The following is a 19,949-nucleotide window of genomic DNA, read 5'->3' as shown; positions in this document are numbered from 1 at the left end:
ACAATCATATTAAAGAATATGGAACGAATGCGGGATAATTTTGTCTTTCTAGATTTACTTTAAATTGACCTTATTATTTCAGACTACCTAGAATAACAGTAATACTCCAATGTATGAAAAATAAATCTTTTGATGTTGGAAAGATAACGAGGCATTAAATTATGAATCTTTAGATTGATTAGAAGTAATTATATAAATATATGTAAACAGTTCAATTTGACAAACCATATCTTTGAGATTCGATCGCGATTTTTTATTTGATTTGAGATCTTCTTGATCGACCCCTTACCATTAATCGATTATTTAATATCGATAATAACACATTTTATACGACAACATGTTTTGCAGCCTTTTTCGACAATTCTATTCGTTTATGTCCCTTCGTGTCGTGGCAACGTGAAGATAGTGCATTTTTTTCCTGAGAAAAATCCGCGATTACTATAGATGTAATTATGGCCGCCAATAGTAAGTGAATTTATTTTATAAGTACTTATTAATATGACTTCAGTGTGACTTTCACAAAGCTTCTATATTTAACACATAAGTTTACTTTTATTCCATGCTGAAATCTGTTCCTTTTGCTTTTGATCTTACCTCACTGATAAAAAACTGCCCTCACGATTTGGTAGCATGTGGTTGTCTATCAATGCGTAACATTACTGTATACCGCACTTTTTATATGTTATTGTATTTATTTCAATAGTTAATCGCTTTCTGTAATCATTTGGTAGTTTTGTAAATATAGGTGACATACTGCAACTATGTGCGACCTTCGTAGCTTGCACGCTGTTGTAATCATTTTTCCCACTGCCTTTTTATATGGCTGTTTTTAAAATCTGATTGTTCCGTTTGATCAATCAAAATCACTGCTTACCATATGGTTTCAATAATTTAAGAAGATTTCTATTATTTTTTAAATCAAAATTATTTATTTTTTAAAACTTTCTTTTTATTTTCTTAATTTTTTTCCTGTTTAGTTTTATGTGACATCGGGCAACATTTAAAAACTGTTAGTTAATTTAGCACGTGTTGCTCTGATTTTCTTTCATTTCTACTATCGAAATCCGTGACAAAATTTTCAAACAATATGAGTAAGTACTTTTTAAAAAATTATAACTCGGATTTCTTATTAATTTCATATGACACCGCATGATATTTGAGTTTCTGTACTATTATGATACAGGAAAAATAAATTTTACTGTTAAGCTATCTTATAGATTGAATTAATTGAGCCAGCGAATTTGAAAACTGTCTAGTTATATCTATTATTTAAAATACCAGTTTTATTTTATGCTAATTTACTTGCTTATTGCTTACTAACTAATTGCTCATTGCTTCAACATTGTTTTTTTTTACATTAAAGCACAAACTAATATAATTGTAAATTTGTTGATTAATGTAGTAAACAGTGTGTAAAATTTATTTGTACATGGTGTATTTTCACTTGGCACCTTTCTTTCAGAGATTCTTGTGTAACTATTTTAATTTTGTAGCTGTTGAAATTTTACTTCGCATTGTAATTCTTAAAAAAAAAAATAAAAAAAAATGAAACCATCAATTTTTTTGCTATATATATGTATGAATGCTGAGTCAGATTTTTAACAATTTATAATCAATTCTTTAATATTGTCTAAAAGAATTTATGTATTTAAACATTTTTGTATTCATTAGTGTTCCATCATGTCAAATTTTATTAAAATTAATTATTCGATGAAGATTTGGTGAAATTGTCTTAAGTATCATGCTTTTTGTACTTAATATAATTATCTATTGAAGCATATGTGTAATCAGCTGAAACAAATGAAAAGTAAAAAAAAAAAAAAATGATTAACAGAAGGTCTAAGGTTTGAAAATGACTTAACAGAAGGTTTATTGAATATATGATTATAGTATTGTTTTCATAACAGTTTAATTTAAAAAATATGTAATTTGTCTTTTTATGGCTTTTTCATCAAAATATTTTTAAACTTCATAGTATATTATGGCTTAAGGCCTTTATATCTCTCCAATTCTTTATCAGCTCCCGTAAAATTTCAGCTTTAAATTATAGGAAGATTTTAACTTTAAATTAATGGATGTGGAAATGATTAAACTGCAGTTAATATAAAAATGTTTTTTACTGAAACCAAGCATTTTTTTAAATGTGAGTGTACTGGAAACGGAGTCATTCAACATTTAAATTGTATGTGCACTACAGAATAATTTTCATAATTTATGTAATATTTCAAGAATTATTCAAAAGGATTTAAATAATGTGAATAACATTATTTTATTTTGTTTCGGTCTTTAAATATTATGAAGTCTGAATTTTATACAGTCCTTTTGTCCTAAAGAATCATATTGTTTGAAATATTCTTGGTACTTCCAACTTTTAAATAGGTAAGTGAACATTTCTAACTTCTGCTATCAAATCTGGTTGATTTATGAAGTTTTGAATAGAATAGCTTAGAACAATCAACATTTTCATATTCTTAGGCCAATCAGTTTTGAGAAACCCTGGGCGGTGATTGAGGTATCATCCTTGAGGCAATCGATGAAATGGTCTAAAATTGAACATTTTTATTGAATTGCGGTAATCAAATTCTCATAAATCAGTCAGTTTTAGCAACTGATTTAGTTCATTGGAGTACAACTCTTTTTATTTAAAATATTAGTGTCTCAAGAATATTTTGCTAAATATAATTCACAGAGCAGAAGATTTAGATAAAAGCTAACCATTCATAATTAATTAGAGCATTTATTGAATCAAGTTACATAAAATATAATTATTTGCTTCATTCAGAGAAAATTTTAACTTCTGTATTTCTATTATTAACAGTTTACAAATTAGTTGTTGGGCCCTGAATTGAAAAGATATGTATTAAACTATGTTTGCATTAAATAAAGATTTATTGAATTAATAAAATAGATATTGTAAAAGATGATAGAAAACTATTTTGTACATTTATTTTTTAGAAAATATTATATTTCACATTTATTTCATTTCACACAGACACATGCTGAAAAATAGACTAGGTTTTTAATAATATTTAACTTATTTTTAATAATAATTTTTCATCTGAACTTTTGTCAATGAGATGACAACTCATTGATAAAAAATAATTTTTCCCATTGCAATGTGCTCGTGCAGCTTAAATTTAGTCTTTATTTTCTGTGAAATTGGTGAAAAATATAATTAAATTATTTTTAAAAATTCATTAAAAATATAAATTTAATTTGTAGTTTAAAAAATAAGTATCATTGAGATTATATTTTGAATATTTCAATGTGATGTAAAATAATTTTTTTGCTGTAATATTTTTGGAAGTTACAGCGGATAAACACCAAAATTTCATTTAATTTTTAATCAGTTCAAATTCTAATTAAAAACTTTAAAAAAATCGCTATGAGATATACTTTCCTAACTTCCAAGGTTTACATGTGCTAAATTTGGTTGCTGTAGATCTGGCCTGTAGAGTGACAACACACACACTTTTAACTTTATCATAAGTATAGATTTGAAAAGGTAAGTAAATAAGAGAAATAACTTAGATTTTAAGATTATGTTGCATAATTTTGCCACTGAAAGTATTCAGACACTGTAAAAAGTATGAGTTATTAGAATGCTTTTCTGATATTTTTTACATTGGCTTGCCAGTTTACAATTTTTCAAGTTATTTAATTGCCGGAATGTTAGTTTTAGTTTTGTATTATTTCATTCCACTTATTTTCAATCAGTAAATTCTAATAATTTGTTTACATTACATCAATATAAAAAATATTGTAAAAATAAGGGAAAGATTTGTTTTTATGATTGATATTTCAGTGATATGTATTTTGGTTTTAATGATATTTTTGATCAGTTTATAATACTGATATCTTTTCATTTATTGATAGAATATTGTTTTTCTTAAATTCAATCATGTAGTTAAGCATTTTCTTCCTTTTAAAGTTGCAAACTTTGTTCATAAATTTAATAATTGGTACTGATAAATGATCTTTTAATTTATTCTATGATCTAATGAACTTGAATTATTGCTTATATGATAGGAATTTTCTTTTTAAAATGATAATTGCTAAATTATTTAAAATCTTTTATATATACATGCTGTGTGCAAATTGCTTATCTCTTGAAATACAGACATAAAAAATTGGTTATATAATTAAGTACAAAAATGACTTAAAATTGACATAGAATATTATTATGCTCTTAATTTCTGTTAATTGCTTCTTAATCAATGTTTATTTTTAGATTTTCTGTAAAAAAAGTATATATATTCAGAGAATTTAATTAAATTGTTTATTTTATATTATAGTTATTTCTAAAGTAATGAATACTAAATTGAAACATAAGCTCAATTTTTCTGTGAACTATGCCTCTTAAATATTTCTCTGGTCATAAATTTGAAGCAAGCATAGTATTGAACCTGTAATTAAACAATTTAATATATTTAACAAATTCATATGAAAACAAAATTATGTATTTATAGATTTATATAGTCGAGATAAAAAAAAAAGATTCCAATTTGTTTGTACTTTAAAAAAATTTGCTCCATTTGATGTTCATGGTTTTTTTTTTTTTTTTTTTTTTCATTATTTAATAGACAGCATGTAAACCATGTACTTTAATAGTTAAAAAAACATTTTCAGTGCTTATAGAAATATATTATTTGTTAAATGACTTAAAGCTGAATTGTTTTAATTCTATGATTTGTTTGGACTATACCTCTTAATACAATATATTCAATATTCTAGAGACTGTTTCGGTCAAAATGCTTGATATTTTCTTACAAAATATTAATAAATATTTAGAAATGCTTATATCACTGAATCGGTTTCTTCATTTTTTTTATTCCATTGTATTCTCTTTTTATTTGTAATTTAAGCTTAATATTTATTTCTAATTTGGTTATATCATTAAAATAATTTTGTCATTTACTTTATATATTTTTTTTGTTGTTCAATTGTTCTTTTTTTTAAAAATTTATTAATGTCCTTTTATTTAAAAAAAAAAATTTCATTTATTTTTAAAAATATATTTTTGTCTTTTTTTGAGCTTTGTGTAGTTACTTCTTTAATCATTCATTTTTTTTTTTTTTCCTCCTAGCAAAAGGGAAACGAAAAGTTAAGGGCAAGACCCTTGATTTAAATACATTTTTGGGTGAAGATCAAGATGCTCCAACAGGATATGCTGTTATCCAACCTCGTCGATTCGATTGGGCTGATACTATGGAGAATGAGGATCTTGATGGTAGGAAGATATAGTTATTTCTTTAACAATTTGAAAAAGAAATTTATCAGTAACATGTCTTTCTTTTATATTCAGTATCCTTTTGCATGTTCTTCTTTCTTTGTTTTATTTTGTAACAATTATCTATTGTTTTTAAATACCTGATTTTTTTTAAATTATCATATTTTGTAATTATACCTTAAAATTTAATCATTCATTGCATTTAAATGCAAGGAAGGATCACACATTGTAATCTGTTGGAAGAAAGAAAAATTATTGAAGTGCTTCTGATTAATCTAGAGATGATAATCTGTCATGTTGTCTTCTATTCCTTTGTTCTCCATGCTTTTTTGCAATCTTCACTCCCTATTAGTCTATACTTGACTTTATTTGAATTCATGGTTGTATAAGCATTTACTCAAGTTGATCAGCATTGTTTATTCTAATTAATATAAAAATGTGATTAATCATTAATCAAAATAATTAATGTAGTTCTAATTACAGTTGTGTGTTTTGATTCCTTATAATCATTAGTTAATTTTAAGCTTGTTACTGTTATTAGTGTTAAGGATTTTTATAGGATCCTGATTTGGTTTTGTAAGATGTTTGAATTTGTTATCCATGTTTAGGGGTTTTTAATTTATATATATATATATATATATAATATAGTTGGTATTTGATTTTGGTGAATTTAATAAAATTATCGAGTTTTCCTTCTGATCTTCTCTATGAAGTTTGTATCTTTTTCCAGTTAATATCTTTAACTATGTAATTTTTTAATTATTTATTAACCTTTTCCATTTTGAAAATGCCATCATATTAATTTGGCTAAGATTTAATGGAATATTTCATAGGTTCTAAGTAATTTACATATTAGAATTATAATATTTATAAATAGCCTAACTTCTGTTTATTAGTTATAATATGATTGATTATATGATGCACAATCATGCTAGTGTGCCATAGTTCAAGAATTATTCATTTCATCTTTTTTTTAATATATTTTGTAGAATTTCTTTTATTATTATTGTGCATAATTAGTTTGTCATTTGTTTGTTTCAATAATGGATTTAGAAGTCTGATTTTTTTTGCATCTCAAATTTTTAAGTATGATATTTCTTGAAATGAAATTAGTCAAATATTTTTCTGGCTGTTGAACACTGTTCCTTATGTTGTTACAGATCGATACACTTTAGATTATAAAAAAGAAGAAAAAGTTGTTCTACCTACAGCACCTAAAGCTGCACGTGGTCCAGATGTTGATATGTCAAAAATTCCTACTTCTCCTCCATTTACAGCCTTTCTAGGAAATCTGCCTTATGATGTATCAGAAGATGACATATCAAGTTTCTTTAAAAGGCTTGAGGTATTTCTTTTTCTTTTGTGTGTGTGTGTATATATATAATTTTTAATATTTTTGTACATTTTCTTGTACATATTTTTGTACATTTTCTTTATTTAAAGCATTTTTCAAATTAAGAATTCTGGCCTGGTATTAATATGAATGTTGGGTACTATTCAGTTTTAACAACAACCAAAAAGAGCCCCCCCCCCCTCCAAAAAATCACCAAATTGTAAAAATATGCTAAAGTGCATTATTATGTATTATGAAAAATTTCGAATGTGCGAATCACATGCTATATAATCTGATTGAAATTGCCTAATCGGCAAAATTTTTTCTTGTCACTTTTTGGTCACTGTTAAAGCCAACAAGTACCAAAAGTTGCCCCAAAGTAAAATATGTACAAATTAATCAATACAATTAAAATACATACAATTTAATCATTGAAGTCTGAGTAAAAAAAGTGCTTCTCTAAAAATTGAACTATATGGGGTATTAAACATTTTATATCATTTGTGTATGTATTTAAAATATCCATTATACACTTTTTTTAAAAAAAATCTCTTCTAAAATTGAGTCTGTCTACTTAGGATAAAATTTTGTAAGTTTATATGCTTATAATGAGGAATATGAAATCCACTCAATTTAATATGTTGTCATAAACATAAATAGAACCTTTTTTCCATTTTTCAAAATTAGTGTAACTAAGAGGCTGCATTGCCTTAAATAATGCAAGATTGTGAGAATCATAGAAAATAGACTACAGTATGACTAATGTTGAAATGACTCGCAGGAAGGCAAGTCCTAACATCAGAATTGGGGCTGTTAAAAGTCAAAAACATCGCAATGTTTTTGAGAAACCTATTTATTTATGCAGCAACTTTCTATTGGAAGATATTGTGTGTTATGCTCATTTTGGGAATAAACATGTAATATTGGAAATAATATTTTGAAATACCACCCTTCTCCTCCCCCCCCCCCAAAAAAAAATATAAAGCACTGAATAAAAAATAGAAAAAAGGATTGGTTCAAATACTCTTTTAGCTTTTTTTTTGTGTGATTCATCAATTTTAATTTATTGGCATTTCGCCTATATGTCAAATTAAATGCGAAAAAATACTTAATTTGCAGCTTGCAAATGCTGAATAATAAACTGCCAAAAACTGTTGATAAAATGTTTCTTAGGAAGTGTTATTTATAATTTCAGTTAGGATAAAATTTGACAGGTAAGGAGGTCATGTATTGACAGATAAGGTTATTTAGGTTAAATTTTTACCTTTTAATGAAGCATGATAAGGTTTTTAATATATCTTAACTTTCTAATATTCTTGGCTTTTCTCATACAAATACATGTTAAAAAGAATTGAATTGGCAATTGGTAGGATGAAAAATGGTTGAAATTAGCTATAAGAGAAAATTGGATAGAACTGAAAACAACGTGGCTTTCAGTTCTGTTCAGTTCATAAGCACCTCAAATTATATTTAATGGATTGAAAATTACATGTGCTACTGAAGAATGGACAAGGACCCTTTGTTATGATTGGAAGGTACAGAATTACTGATGCCTTGGAATCAAGAATATATCAAGATAAAAATCTTTTGTAAATAGGGGGAGGGGGAAACTTCATTTGCTAAATCATGTTTTCTAATCCTAAGATATATTTTCATGCTAGTCTATTGATGTGTTTAGAAACTGGTCATATATTGTAACATTTATTATATATTCGTATATTAATGTTTTCTCAAAAAGATGGTTATTTTTTCATTACATTAAGTGTGCCTTGTTTTGTATAGTTTGATATTCCTGGAACTCAGCTCTCTGATTTTATTCCTGTTATGCAAATGTGAAATAAGAATAAGTTGCTAAAGTATAAATTAAATTTATATCAGCATTTCATTATATTTCTTTGAAATATCATTATATTGCTAGTCAATTCCAAGAATATCGACTATAAAGATAATTTATTAAGTTGAAGATCCCTTTTATTAAGAATTGTTGAATTTTGTTTAGTTTTCTTTGTTCTGCAAAGCCATATTTGACTTGTGTATAAGAAAGAGTAATCATTTTTTTATTTGCATGATAAATGATCTTTTCTTAAATATATATATATTAAAAAATCTGTATAATTTATTGACATGCTGTATTGAGAGATTTTAATTTTGATTATTTGTTTTAATAGGTTAAAAATATTCGCCTTCCTCGAGAGAATGGTGATCGAGGACGGATAAGAGGGTTTGGCTATGCAGAATTTAATAGTCAAAACGATCTAATGCAGGCATTGTCTTTAACTGGCGAGGTAAAAATTCATATTATCTATTCATTTTGTTTAAAGTAATAAAAGAGCTGTATGATTAATCTCATATTTATATGTATTATTTATTTATTTATAGGTATTGAAAAAGTATGCATTTATTAAAAAAAATAATTAATTCATATTGTTAACTATTGCATTTTGATTAATGAAATACCTTTAATATGGATCTCATAATTAAATGAGATATATGTAATTGTTAATAAATTATGAATTTATATATTATTTAAAAGAACAAATTTCAATCCATTCTAAAGAAGCAGTTTTATTTTAGTAAAAAAAAAAACCCAGACAAACTTATTTAAATTAATAAAGAAATATTTATAAAGGGTGTAAAAAATTATTTTTTAATTATAAGATACTGGATATTGATGTATTAATTAAAAGAATTAAATTTTCAATATATAGTATTTAAGATGACGAAATACCCAGGTTAAATATATCTAGAAGTAATATTCTTTAGAGTTCTACATATTATTTATGATAGGAACATCTCATATGATATCAAAGAAGACATAGTTTATCATTTGAACTCCCCAAAGGCACTGAGGATATTCATGTTGAATATCATTAATTTGTAAAGAACTTGTTCTTCTTTAATATACCTAATCTTATTTGATCTCAATGCAAGCCTTCTGGAACCTGTAGCTTGCACATTATTTCTTATTCACTATTAATATGAAAAAGTAGTCATTTTTTAAAAAAAATATTTTTTCAACTAAGGGATGCATTTTTTTTTTAAATGAAAGGTTGTTAGAAGCTTTTATGATTTATTACTCTTCTCTCTTTTTTTAGACCTTGAAAAATAGGGCTATTAAAGTCAGTGTGGCTGGAGAACATGGTATGTATAACATTAATTGTTGTTTGTTTCTTAAAGTATTTTTAATTAGTGTTGGGAAAATTCTTTCTTTTCTTTCTTTTTGCTCATGTTGATAAATCTTTTTTTCTTATCAGATGGTGATAGAAATGACAGACGTGATGGCGGTGTTGACAGAACTTTAGGTGATTGGAGATCTGATAAAAGAGATCAGTTTTCTAGAGATGATTCCAGAAATGATAGTTTTCAATCCAGGAGTGGTTATGGAGACAGAGATTCTTACAGGAATCGATCAAATTATGACAGGCCATTTGAGAGAAATAATGATCGTTTTGATAGAAATGATCGGTTTGAAAGAAATGGGGATCGCTTTGACAGAAATGATTTTGGAAGTAGGAATGATCGCGACTATGGCAGAAATGAAGACAGAGGATTTGAGAGGCGGAATGATAGAGGTTATGGTTTTTCTGATAGAGGTAGGTCTGAATATTTCATTCTTAGTCAAAATTTCTTCTCTTTTATAATTTATTTGAAATTTTGAAAAGTAAATAAAAATTGAGTGAAAATAAATTTTATTAGTAAAATTTTGCTATTCTTAATCTTTTATTAATATGTTAATATTGTTAGTAATAAATAAATTTTTTGTTTTAATTTTTCTTAAATATGTTCCTAATTAAGAATATTGTGTAATGATCTTTAATTAGCTTTGTTATTGACAGACCAGAATTTTGTGCCTGTTCATATTAAAGGAAAATTAAGCAGTTACGAATTTTTAGAATATTTCAGCAAATATGTATATATTAGTTTTTTCTCGAAATTTTAAAAAAAAAGAGAAGAAATGGACGAAATATAATTTTAAAGGGTTTACTTTTCATAATTCATCTTGTATATCTTCATAATAATGAGAGCTTAACATATAAAATGGTTACTTGTTTTTTTTCTAAATGATTCATTTTTTTTTCATTTTTAAAAAAAGTTAAATATTATATTAAATAAAATTTTTAAAATATAGATATTTGGGTCTTCTGATTTAGGTATGAGTCGTGGTGGTGGTGGCAGGAACGATCGCCGTGATGGATTCCGTGATAATTATGGTCGAAGAGACGATAGAGATTCCAGATTCCGAGACTCTTCAGACAGAGACATCCCTCCCAGAGATAATGTAGATAGGCAGTATGATAGGCCATCAAATGATTCTGGTATGTATTTTGAGAAATCTTAATTACATATTATTTTGGGATAAATTTCAAAAAGTATCTAAATGATATTTTTATGTTTTATAAGCTTGCTGTAAAATGAATGAATATTTTGATGCAGGTTGTATATCTTTCTGCTTTTAATGAAGAGACGCAGATTACTATTAGTTTTTTTTTTCTTCTTTCTTTTAACACTGGAATTAGCAGAAAAAATTTCAACTTTTAGTGTCTTGTCATTAAAGTGTTATTAGCAATCAATAGTACTTTTAGTTGCCAATTTACTTTCAGTGTTAGTGTTTTGTCATCAGCATTTTGTTATTGTTTTATGAATTTAATAAATTCAGAAATGCATTTTATGAAGTAGGTGACATTGCTATAAGCTAGGAAACTGGAACGATATATTAACTAAGAAGTACTCAGCATTTATTTTCTTTAATTATGAAATTTGGGAAATCATTCACTGGTAAATAAATAAATAAAAATAAAGCAATATTTTTTCCCACAGTTTTAATAAGGCTAATAATATAATACTAAATATTATTTATGCTTTGAATTTGAAGAATCATGGAATAAAATTTTACTTAAAAGACATTAATTACACAATTAAGTTGCTTTTGAAAAATACTGGAAGTGATCTTAATTTTATTAAAATTATTGTGGAATTACATTGCAGAAATATCTTAACTTTTTTTTTTTTTACTCTCTTAAGGTGTTCCCAAGGAACGAAGGAAGCTACAGTTGGCTCCTCGTACTAAACCAATTGAACCGGTACCACCACCTTCTGAAGCAATTACTAAGAGCTCAATATTTGGTGGAGCAAAACCAGTTGATACTGCTGCCAGGGAACGTGAGATTGAAGAAAGACTAGCTAGAGAAAAAGAAGTTGTTGTTCCTAAAGAAAGGTATTATATTAACCTTAATAATTTTAAAATATGTATAAGATGTTAAATTTGAAAAATAGATTATTTTATTTTTGTTAATTTTTTTTTTTTTTTTGCCTTAAAAGAGGGTGCGATGTAATATGCTCGTATTTATTTATTTATTATTTTCCTGGTTTATATTTAAAAGCTACACTTTATTTCCTCTACAGGGACGGTGATAGAGTTCGGAAATTCAGCTCTGGTTCTGGAATGAGTAACAGATCCAGACGATCTTCAGATTCTGGACCACCAGGGTCAGCAAGGGAAGATGAAGATTCAGTGCCGCAGTACAAACCACCTCTACCAAAACAGCAGGTGGGTTTCATCAATTTATAGCATTATAAGTTATTATCTGAAACATCTAAAATGGTTTTTGAGGCTGTTATTTAATTTCAATTTCATTTGTTTATTTTAAAATTGTACATTTAAGCAACTTTAGAGTTGTTTTATACTTCTCATAGGTTAAGCAATGTGGTATAATGTTTGACTATCCCCTAATCACAGTGTTTTTTCTCAAAAAAAAAAAAAAAAAAATCCTATTGAACTTTTTTTTTTATATTTAGATTCATTAGTGTAAAAAATTTTAAATAAAAAAATGTTGATAAAATGTTATATTTTTATCATTTCAATTATATTACCTTTTTTATAAATTATTCTAGGTGGAACGTGAAAGAGAACAACCATACAATACACTTCCCAGGACAAGACAAAGATGTGGAAGTACTAGCAGTACCGGAAGTGATAGAGAAAACGTGAAAGCTAACCCTCCTTCAAATAGTAGAAAAGGTTTTAAAAATAGTGAATATTCATTTCATTTTAAGCATGTTTGTTGTTGTTCTATCTTCAGTTTTCTGAATTTAAATTCAATTATATATATATATAATATTTGATTTGGTGAAATAGCTTTAAAAAATTATGGAAATAAGTTTAATAAAATAAGTGTGGAAAGAGTTGTGGATAATTTTGTTTTTCTGTGAATACAAAAATTTAACTTATTTACCTGTTTTTGAATTTTTTTTCACAGAACATAACTTTTTTTTTTAATCTTTTCTTATTAAAAATGGATGGAATTTCTTAAAAAAAAAAAAAAGCTTTTTAATTGAAAATAATTGTTTATGTTATATTTAAATATCTTTTTAAATTATAAATTATGTTACAGTTTAAAATGATTGAACATTATTTTTGTTTGATTTTAAAAGTTAGGAAAGGTTTAAATTTTATGCTAGAACATTAATAATTTAATCTCAATGGTAATTAGTTATTATGAATAGTAATTATTTATGGTATTAGTTAATGGTAATTAGTTATATTGAAGAATATACAAATTTAATATGAAGCTTCAGATTTATATTGAAATACAAATTGTAAATTGCATGTTGAATTGTGGAAATAGGTATAAATTTTCAATTCCCACTCAGAATTTACACAAACTCGAAAAAAAACCCCCCCAATATAAAGTCCTAATATATTTTTTGCTGTCCCTCCCCCTAAGGAAAACTGTAGTTTGATCAAAAACTGAAACATGAAAAATGTATATATTAACAATTACTTTTTTTTTTGACATATCTGTGTATATATATTATAGCATTGCTTTTTATAAAATTTGTTTTCAAGAGCTTGTCATAGATAAATTAAATGTTTTTTTAAATTTTTTTCTCTTTAGAAAATTACAATAGTAACTACAATGCGAGAAGTGATAACTCTGATGATGCTGCACCACGATCTAGTAATGATAGAAGCTCTTACTCAGAGCCTGCAAAAGGAGGCTTTAGAAGTGTTAGGCATAATCATTCATACCGAGACAATTCCAGAGACAGGATACATGGTACAACATATGAAGAGCCAAAGCCTCCTGTAAGTTTATTTTAATGTGCAATAAAGAAAAATTAATTTTTATTAATGATTACAATAGAACATTGCTAAAAATATATTACACATTTATGAATAATAACTATAAAGAACAAAATTTGTTTTAAGAAATTTTTAGAAATAAAATAGCTGGAATTTGATAGCAATAGTTTAGAATAAAGTATAAAATCATGATACAGAAATGCTGATGTATGCTGATAGTAATCAGTATTTTTTTAACTATAAAACTTTAAATTGAAGCAAACAAATGAATATTAAATATAACATATTTTTCACAATTAAAAAACTGTTAAATTACTTACAGTTTTTTTTAATTGATCTTTTTAAGTATATTGATTATTTAGTTATCACAAATATTGTGAATGTGAATAAAGTAAGTTGTTTATTTAATTTGTAATTTAGAGATCAAAAAGATGGTTGTTTCACATAAAAAATACTTTGTAAAGGTACATCATAATAGCAGTTTAAATTTTATGACAAAATTTTATATTTAATTAATTTTTTCCATTTCAGGTTTATACATCTGCAAATAAATTTTCTCATCTCATGAATGATGCTGAGGATCTGGACCGAGGTAGCAACTCTGAATAATTGAAAATAGTGCTAAATTGAAAAAAAGCTCTTGCAACTACAATTTGGAAAGTTTTAAATGGCCTTAGAACATGCGGGACATTGTTTTTGTGTCCGTCTTTTTCACATTTTTGCTTGTAACATTTCTGAAGAGAGATTCTGTTGCAGCCAAAATGTAAACATTCATCAGCAGCTGAGATAGCCATTCTGAAGCATTTTAATTTAACTCTTTAAAACTGGAATTTAGATTTTATATAAAAGCAAGCACTAAACATGATTGTTCAAATTAAAAATTTTTTTATTCTGCCTTAAGTTGAATGCATCTCATTTATTGTGTATTGACAATTTTTTGAAATATATATTTTCTTAAATTTTAGGATGAGTTCAGTATTTGACTTTGTAAATTTGAGAAATGAAAACATACTATCAAAGATCATGATTATTTTTTTTTGAATATTATTCATTCAGGAAAAATATTTTAATGCAACCCAAATTCTTTAAGAAATTAATAGTTAGTAAAATTAATTTTTGAAATTACTAACAAAGTATTTTTCTATCTAACTGCTGAACTAAGTCTTATTTTTCTCCTAACTTTTAAAATTGTATTCATACGGTTGTAGATTTCGTTTTTCACAAATTGTTAGTCATCAAGTTCGATTCTTTTTGTTATGTTTCATGTTATGAGGAAAATAAAGCTTAAGTTTTGAATTTGTTTCTTTTAATGAGTGGTGGTTTTTATTAATTCAAAATAATTTTTGTTACTTTGCTTTTCGGTATCTTTATACTAATCTCTCAATAAACAAATCAATTTAACTACTTTATTTTATAAACGTGATCATAAATTAACAATATAATTTTACCTAGCTAATTATCATACTGTAGTATTTCATATTCTATTTGTTTTAATAACTTTTTGAATTATATAATATATTAGCAAAACCATTATGTAATTAATTACTATATTTTACTGCAGATTTTAGTTCAAAAGTTTTGATTAGGGGAATTACTGAAAATGCTTAAATAAGACTTTTGATATTTTGTTTGGTTTGTTTTTTTGTTTTGATATCCTGATTGTATTTCTTTTTGTTTTAAGACTGATGGTGACTGTAAATGCAGTTTTTAATTCTATTATATTGAAATTTTGTAAATTTTGTTCTCTGTTTTGTTTTCAGTTTGATATTAATAGAAAATTGAGTGGTTTAAATTTTTAGGAATTTTTAAAATGGAACAATTATTACTTTATGAAAAATACATTTTACTCACTGTGGCTTTAACTCGTGTAGTTTTACTCTTAGAATTCATTGTAGTTAATGCAAAAGCATTCATTAAATGGTATATGAATTAATATTTAAGCATGTTGATTTTGTTTGAATGCACATTGTTTTTGAAATTTCACAGTTGGGTGCTATTGTCATTGACTGTGAGTTACTTGCTGTTAATTTTTTTTAAAAAAACTTGTGAATATTTGTATTTAAAATGTTCTTTGGGCTTCTTGTTTTTCTGGCAATTTTGATTTTTACCTATGTAATTGACTTAATGTAATCAGTTTTTAAGTAACTGGTCTCACACCAAAATAACTCATAATATTGTGCTACCATATTATTATATTTACTGAAGCAGTTATTTCCATTACTTTAATATAAATAGATTTTGTAAATAATGTTTTGTGCTGAATGGAAATGAATTAAGTTAATTTATTTTCATGATAAAGACCAGATTTGTACAAATTAAGTTCATCAGTGTTTTGAGTATTAGGTGTATTGGAAAATGTTGTGAAAATAACTAATATATGAACTTGCAATAAAACATAATTTTTCCTTAGCACCTGCTTTTTATAGCTGATAGACTATTGGTTGTTAAACCTTGAAATTTATTGTGTGTATGGGTCATGCTGCTAAACTCAGACTAAGAAATATGTTAGGAATTGAAATAAGTGCAACTTGCATAGGTATCTTATTTGACTGATATTCTTACACTGCATCTTATGGAATCAAATCAAAATATTTTATTTTTTTGCCAGTGGAAACATGGCTGGCCCAGAGTTGCTGGTAGATATGTAAATACTATGCCTTCTTACGTGTTTTTTAGTGCACTCATTTTTCACAAAAATGTTCATACATACTAAATTTGTTGAAATTACTTTTCTGACTATGACTTCTCGTTTTATAGAACTGTAGTTAAATGTGTTTAATGTATTATACTATAGTAGGAACATGAGAAGTGACAATTTCTGGCAAGAATGTTAAAATATTTATATTGTACATTACTGACAGAGCTAGTTTACTTTCTTCTCTAAATATCACATTGTGTGAAAAATGTATAGTCATTTTATCAGCAGTTCTGCTGGATTTAATTATACGAGTGTGAAATGCATTTCTTAGGCCAATCATGCAACAGTGGTGTAAATTGAATAAATATAATGGTATTCATATTAATTTTTGTCTGTGTTATTTTTCTTGCATGTCAGGTTTTCAGTTTTCTGAATTTTCTCATTGTTTGGACATTATTAGAAGTTAATTCAAATTTGCAATTATTTTTGAAAATTCATTTATCTATTTGCATTTATAAGAACAAATTGTACACAAACATTTTCAATTATCACAAGCTGCAAAATATATTCAGTGACCAGTATAAGTAAAAGTTTTTTTAAGCATATTATCCTATGTCCATTAGTAATTAGAAGTTCCCATTCATGGAATATTTTGCTTACAGTTGCAGATGGGTTAATAATTTATTATTATTTTTTTAACGATAACAATTTTTTTTTTGCTACAACTTTTCCCACTTTAAGTAGAACAATAGACTTGATAGAGCATAAAACATTACTGTATAATAACTTTTTTCTTTGCTCGTGTTTTCCTTAAACTTTTGACCCTGTTGTAAAAGAAATTATATCAATTTATTTTTTTATAGTATGTATCATTTTTCCTATTTGTGGTGCAGATGATTAGATATAAAAAGTATACACCCTTTTATTAGTTGGTATTTACAATTAAGGTTTCATTCACTTCATGCTGCTAACTGATTGGTTTTCTAATCACATTGTAAGCAGTATTACTACTTTTCCATTTCACGTTAATGATTTTTAATAATTTTATGTAGTAAATATATGTACTTACTACATATTTCAAAGTGTTGCCTACCTTGTGCAAGCGAAATTATACTAATGAGTTCCTTAATAAATTTTGTACAATATTCACAGAAACTGTTTTCTGATTTTGAATAAGATATGCTTTTTTTTTTTTTTTTTTCATTTGCCCTATTTTGCTGTATAGAAAAACAATTTTTTTGGTGTTAAAGATTAAAAACATCTGGCTTTGATAAATGCAAAATTCCTGTATTTGTTAAACTCATAGTGATAGCTGATTATTCCTAATGTGTTAATATTTTACTTGGTTCTTTTAACCCTCAACTACCTAATTTTTAAAAATAACTATTTAGATTCAGTGTTTCTAAATAAGTTCAGATATTTCTCAAATAAAGTGAAATGATGTTACATGTAATACGATATAAATATCTATAATCGTTAAAATAAAACTCTAAATTGCGAAGAATACAATATGGACTGACTGCCAACCTGTGGAAATCATGGGATAAGCAGCTGGAGGGTTAAATGTGCATGTTTAAGATGCTCTGCTAGAACTTACTTGCTATGAAATGATTGTTCACTCTTAATATCTGGCCAAAAATCACTTAGATAGCTTACTGTTTTGTAACTTCAGTCTATAAATTTGTCTTTTTCGCCATAATTATTTACATCATATATTATTTCAATAAGATGATGCACATGCCCATTTTGGCCAACATATATATTTAACTTACATGAATATTTTAATGTTACAATTGAGAAATAATAGCTTTAGCCTGTGATCCGTCACTGAAAATTGCCCCTTAAAAAAAGTTGTTACAAGATGTCGGAGATGGTCCAGGAAATTTGGTTAGCTTGGATATGTGTTGCTGAAGACTATTAGCAGCCAAACTGAAAGTTGAAGAATAATCATGCTTATTTTTATTCTGTATTACTAGAGAATATTTAATGGGCATTTGTAGTAATAGTCAGAATAAATTTTTTTAAAATTAAAATACAAACAAAGACAGTTCTAAAGAGTTCAATGTATATTACCATGCTTTCTTTTGGATTGTGAATTCAAGAAATTCTGCATAAAGAGTAAAGTTGCTTTAGCCTTTTGAGCTGGTATGTACTTTGAAAAATTAGTTTTTAAAACTCCCTCATTTAACATATCTTATGAATTGAGGAAACAATTATACATTGCAAATGAAATATAGTAAGTCGGCTATGGACTCTCAACATTTAGAGATTATGATTTTTATGAAATATAGCATCTATACTTTGGCATTTAAAGATATTCAATAAAGCTGTAAGTATCAAACTTTTTAATAGAATATTTTTGCATTTAACTGATGTTTCTATACTTTTACTTTTTTTTTGTGTGTGTGAAAATAGTCTTATATATTTTGTATGAAATACAAGAACAAAATTCTTTCACAATTCATTAAGATGATAGCAGCTTGATGAATAAAAAATTTCTTAACACAAGCTGATGTGACTAAAATATATCTCTTAGAAGTGTGACCCAAAGATTAGTATCAGTTCCAATCCCCATGTTCAGTTTCAAGGAAAATCTGCCTCAGATCTGTCAAGAGTTTTAATTCTTTCTTTAGATGTCTTGTATATTTATCCCCACCCCACCCTTAAAAAAAAGGAATACCTCTGTATCCCAATCAAATACCGCTACTAGCTGATGTGGGATAATGAAGATACATAGTGTCTTCATTATCAAGTTTTTTGCACACTAAGTGGATTAATAGTAACTACAGCATTGAACATCTGTAGCAGATGAGACAAACTTAGTGAATCTATTTAACTTCAGTTAGATTTGGAAGAAAGATATCAGTCACTACAAATTCTTTGTTATTATAAGACATGGCTATCAAAGAGGAATCACATGTTTAGATAATGCACTCACATAATTCCTGATAAATTCTGCAGCTGAAAATTATAATGGTGAAAAAGATCTCTGATCCTTATGTACAACCATATGTTGATGCAATAATTTATATATATTAGGTTGGGGAAAAAGAAATCCATTATTATTACGTAAACAAAGCTATTCAACATGTTATGGATTACCAATTTTGGTCAAATATGCATCATTTTGTTCTATAAAGGTAGCTTCATAATGCCTCTCATATAAATCTTGGTGCTTATTGACGAAAAACTCTAGCAATCGATTTTCACAATCTTCTCTTGATGTCAATTTCTTATCACTAAGGAAGTTTTGTAATGTGAGAAAAACATGGTAATCGCTTGGTGTCAGGTGTAAATTATATGGTGAATGCATTAAAATTTCTTAACGAAGCTCACGTGTATGGGCTGGCGTTGTCCTGAACACAAAGAACAACACTTCTTTTGGCCAATCGTTAGCTTCAAACGATTCAGTTATAGACAGTAGAGATCAGAATTTAATGTTTGGCCATTGGGAAGCAACTCCTAATGAATGATTCCTTTCTGGATCCACCAAATGTACAGCAGAACCTTCCTGGCCGTTAGTCCTGGTTAGGTTACCGTTTGAGCTGCTTTACCGCGCTTTGAACACGATCGTTTTCGCTCCATGTTGTTGTATGTGACCCATTTCTTATCCCCAGTCATCATCCGTTTGGTCAGGACTTCGCAGATACAATTCAATCCATTA

General features: G+C 26.6%; 1 protein-coding gene across 2 annotated transcripts; it reads left to right on the top strand.

Annotated features, from left to right (window-relative positions):
- The first annotated feature begins 336 nt into the window (after window positions 1–336).
- Window positions 337–16,670, top strand: LOC129959692 (eukaryotic translation initiation factor 4B-like). 2 transcript variants are annotated; one of them, XM_056072586.1, is made up of 12 exons: window positions 337–465; window positions 5,087–5,230; window positions 6,391–6,575; window positions 8,732–8,848; window positions 9,659–9,704; window positions 9,818–10,156; window positions 10,715–10,879; window positions 11,586–11,778; window positions 11,967–12,111; window positions 12,456–12,582; window positions 13,460–13,650; window positions 14,179–16,670. In XM_056072586.1, exons 1-12 carry the CDS (start codon window positions 453–455, stop codon window positions 14,254–14,256), a joined length of 1,743 nt encoding a protein of 580 aa, XP_055928561.1. In that variant the 5' UTR covers window positions 337–452; the 3' UTR covers window positions 14,257–16,670. The 2 variants fall into 2 exon arrangements, with proteins under 2 accessions (XP_055928561.1, XP_055928557.1); XM_056072582.1 differs by having other exon boundaries at window positions 12,456–12,594.
- Window positions 16,671–19,949: the final 3,279 nt, after the last annotated feature.

The sequence above is a fragment of the Argiope bruennichi genome, chromosome 2, assembly GCF_947563725.1.
Source record: "Argiope bruennichi chromosome 2, qqArgBrue1.1, whole genome shotgun sequence".
NCBI lineage: Eukaryota > Metazoa > Arthropoda > Arachnida > Araneae > Araneidae > Argiope > Argiope bruennichi.
Note: the sequence above shows the minus strand (reverse complement) of the source record. Positions and strands in the feature narration are given on the sequence as shown.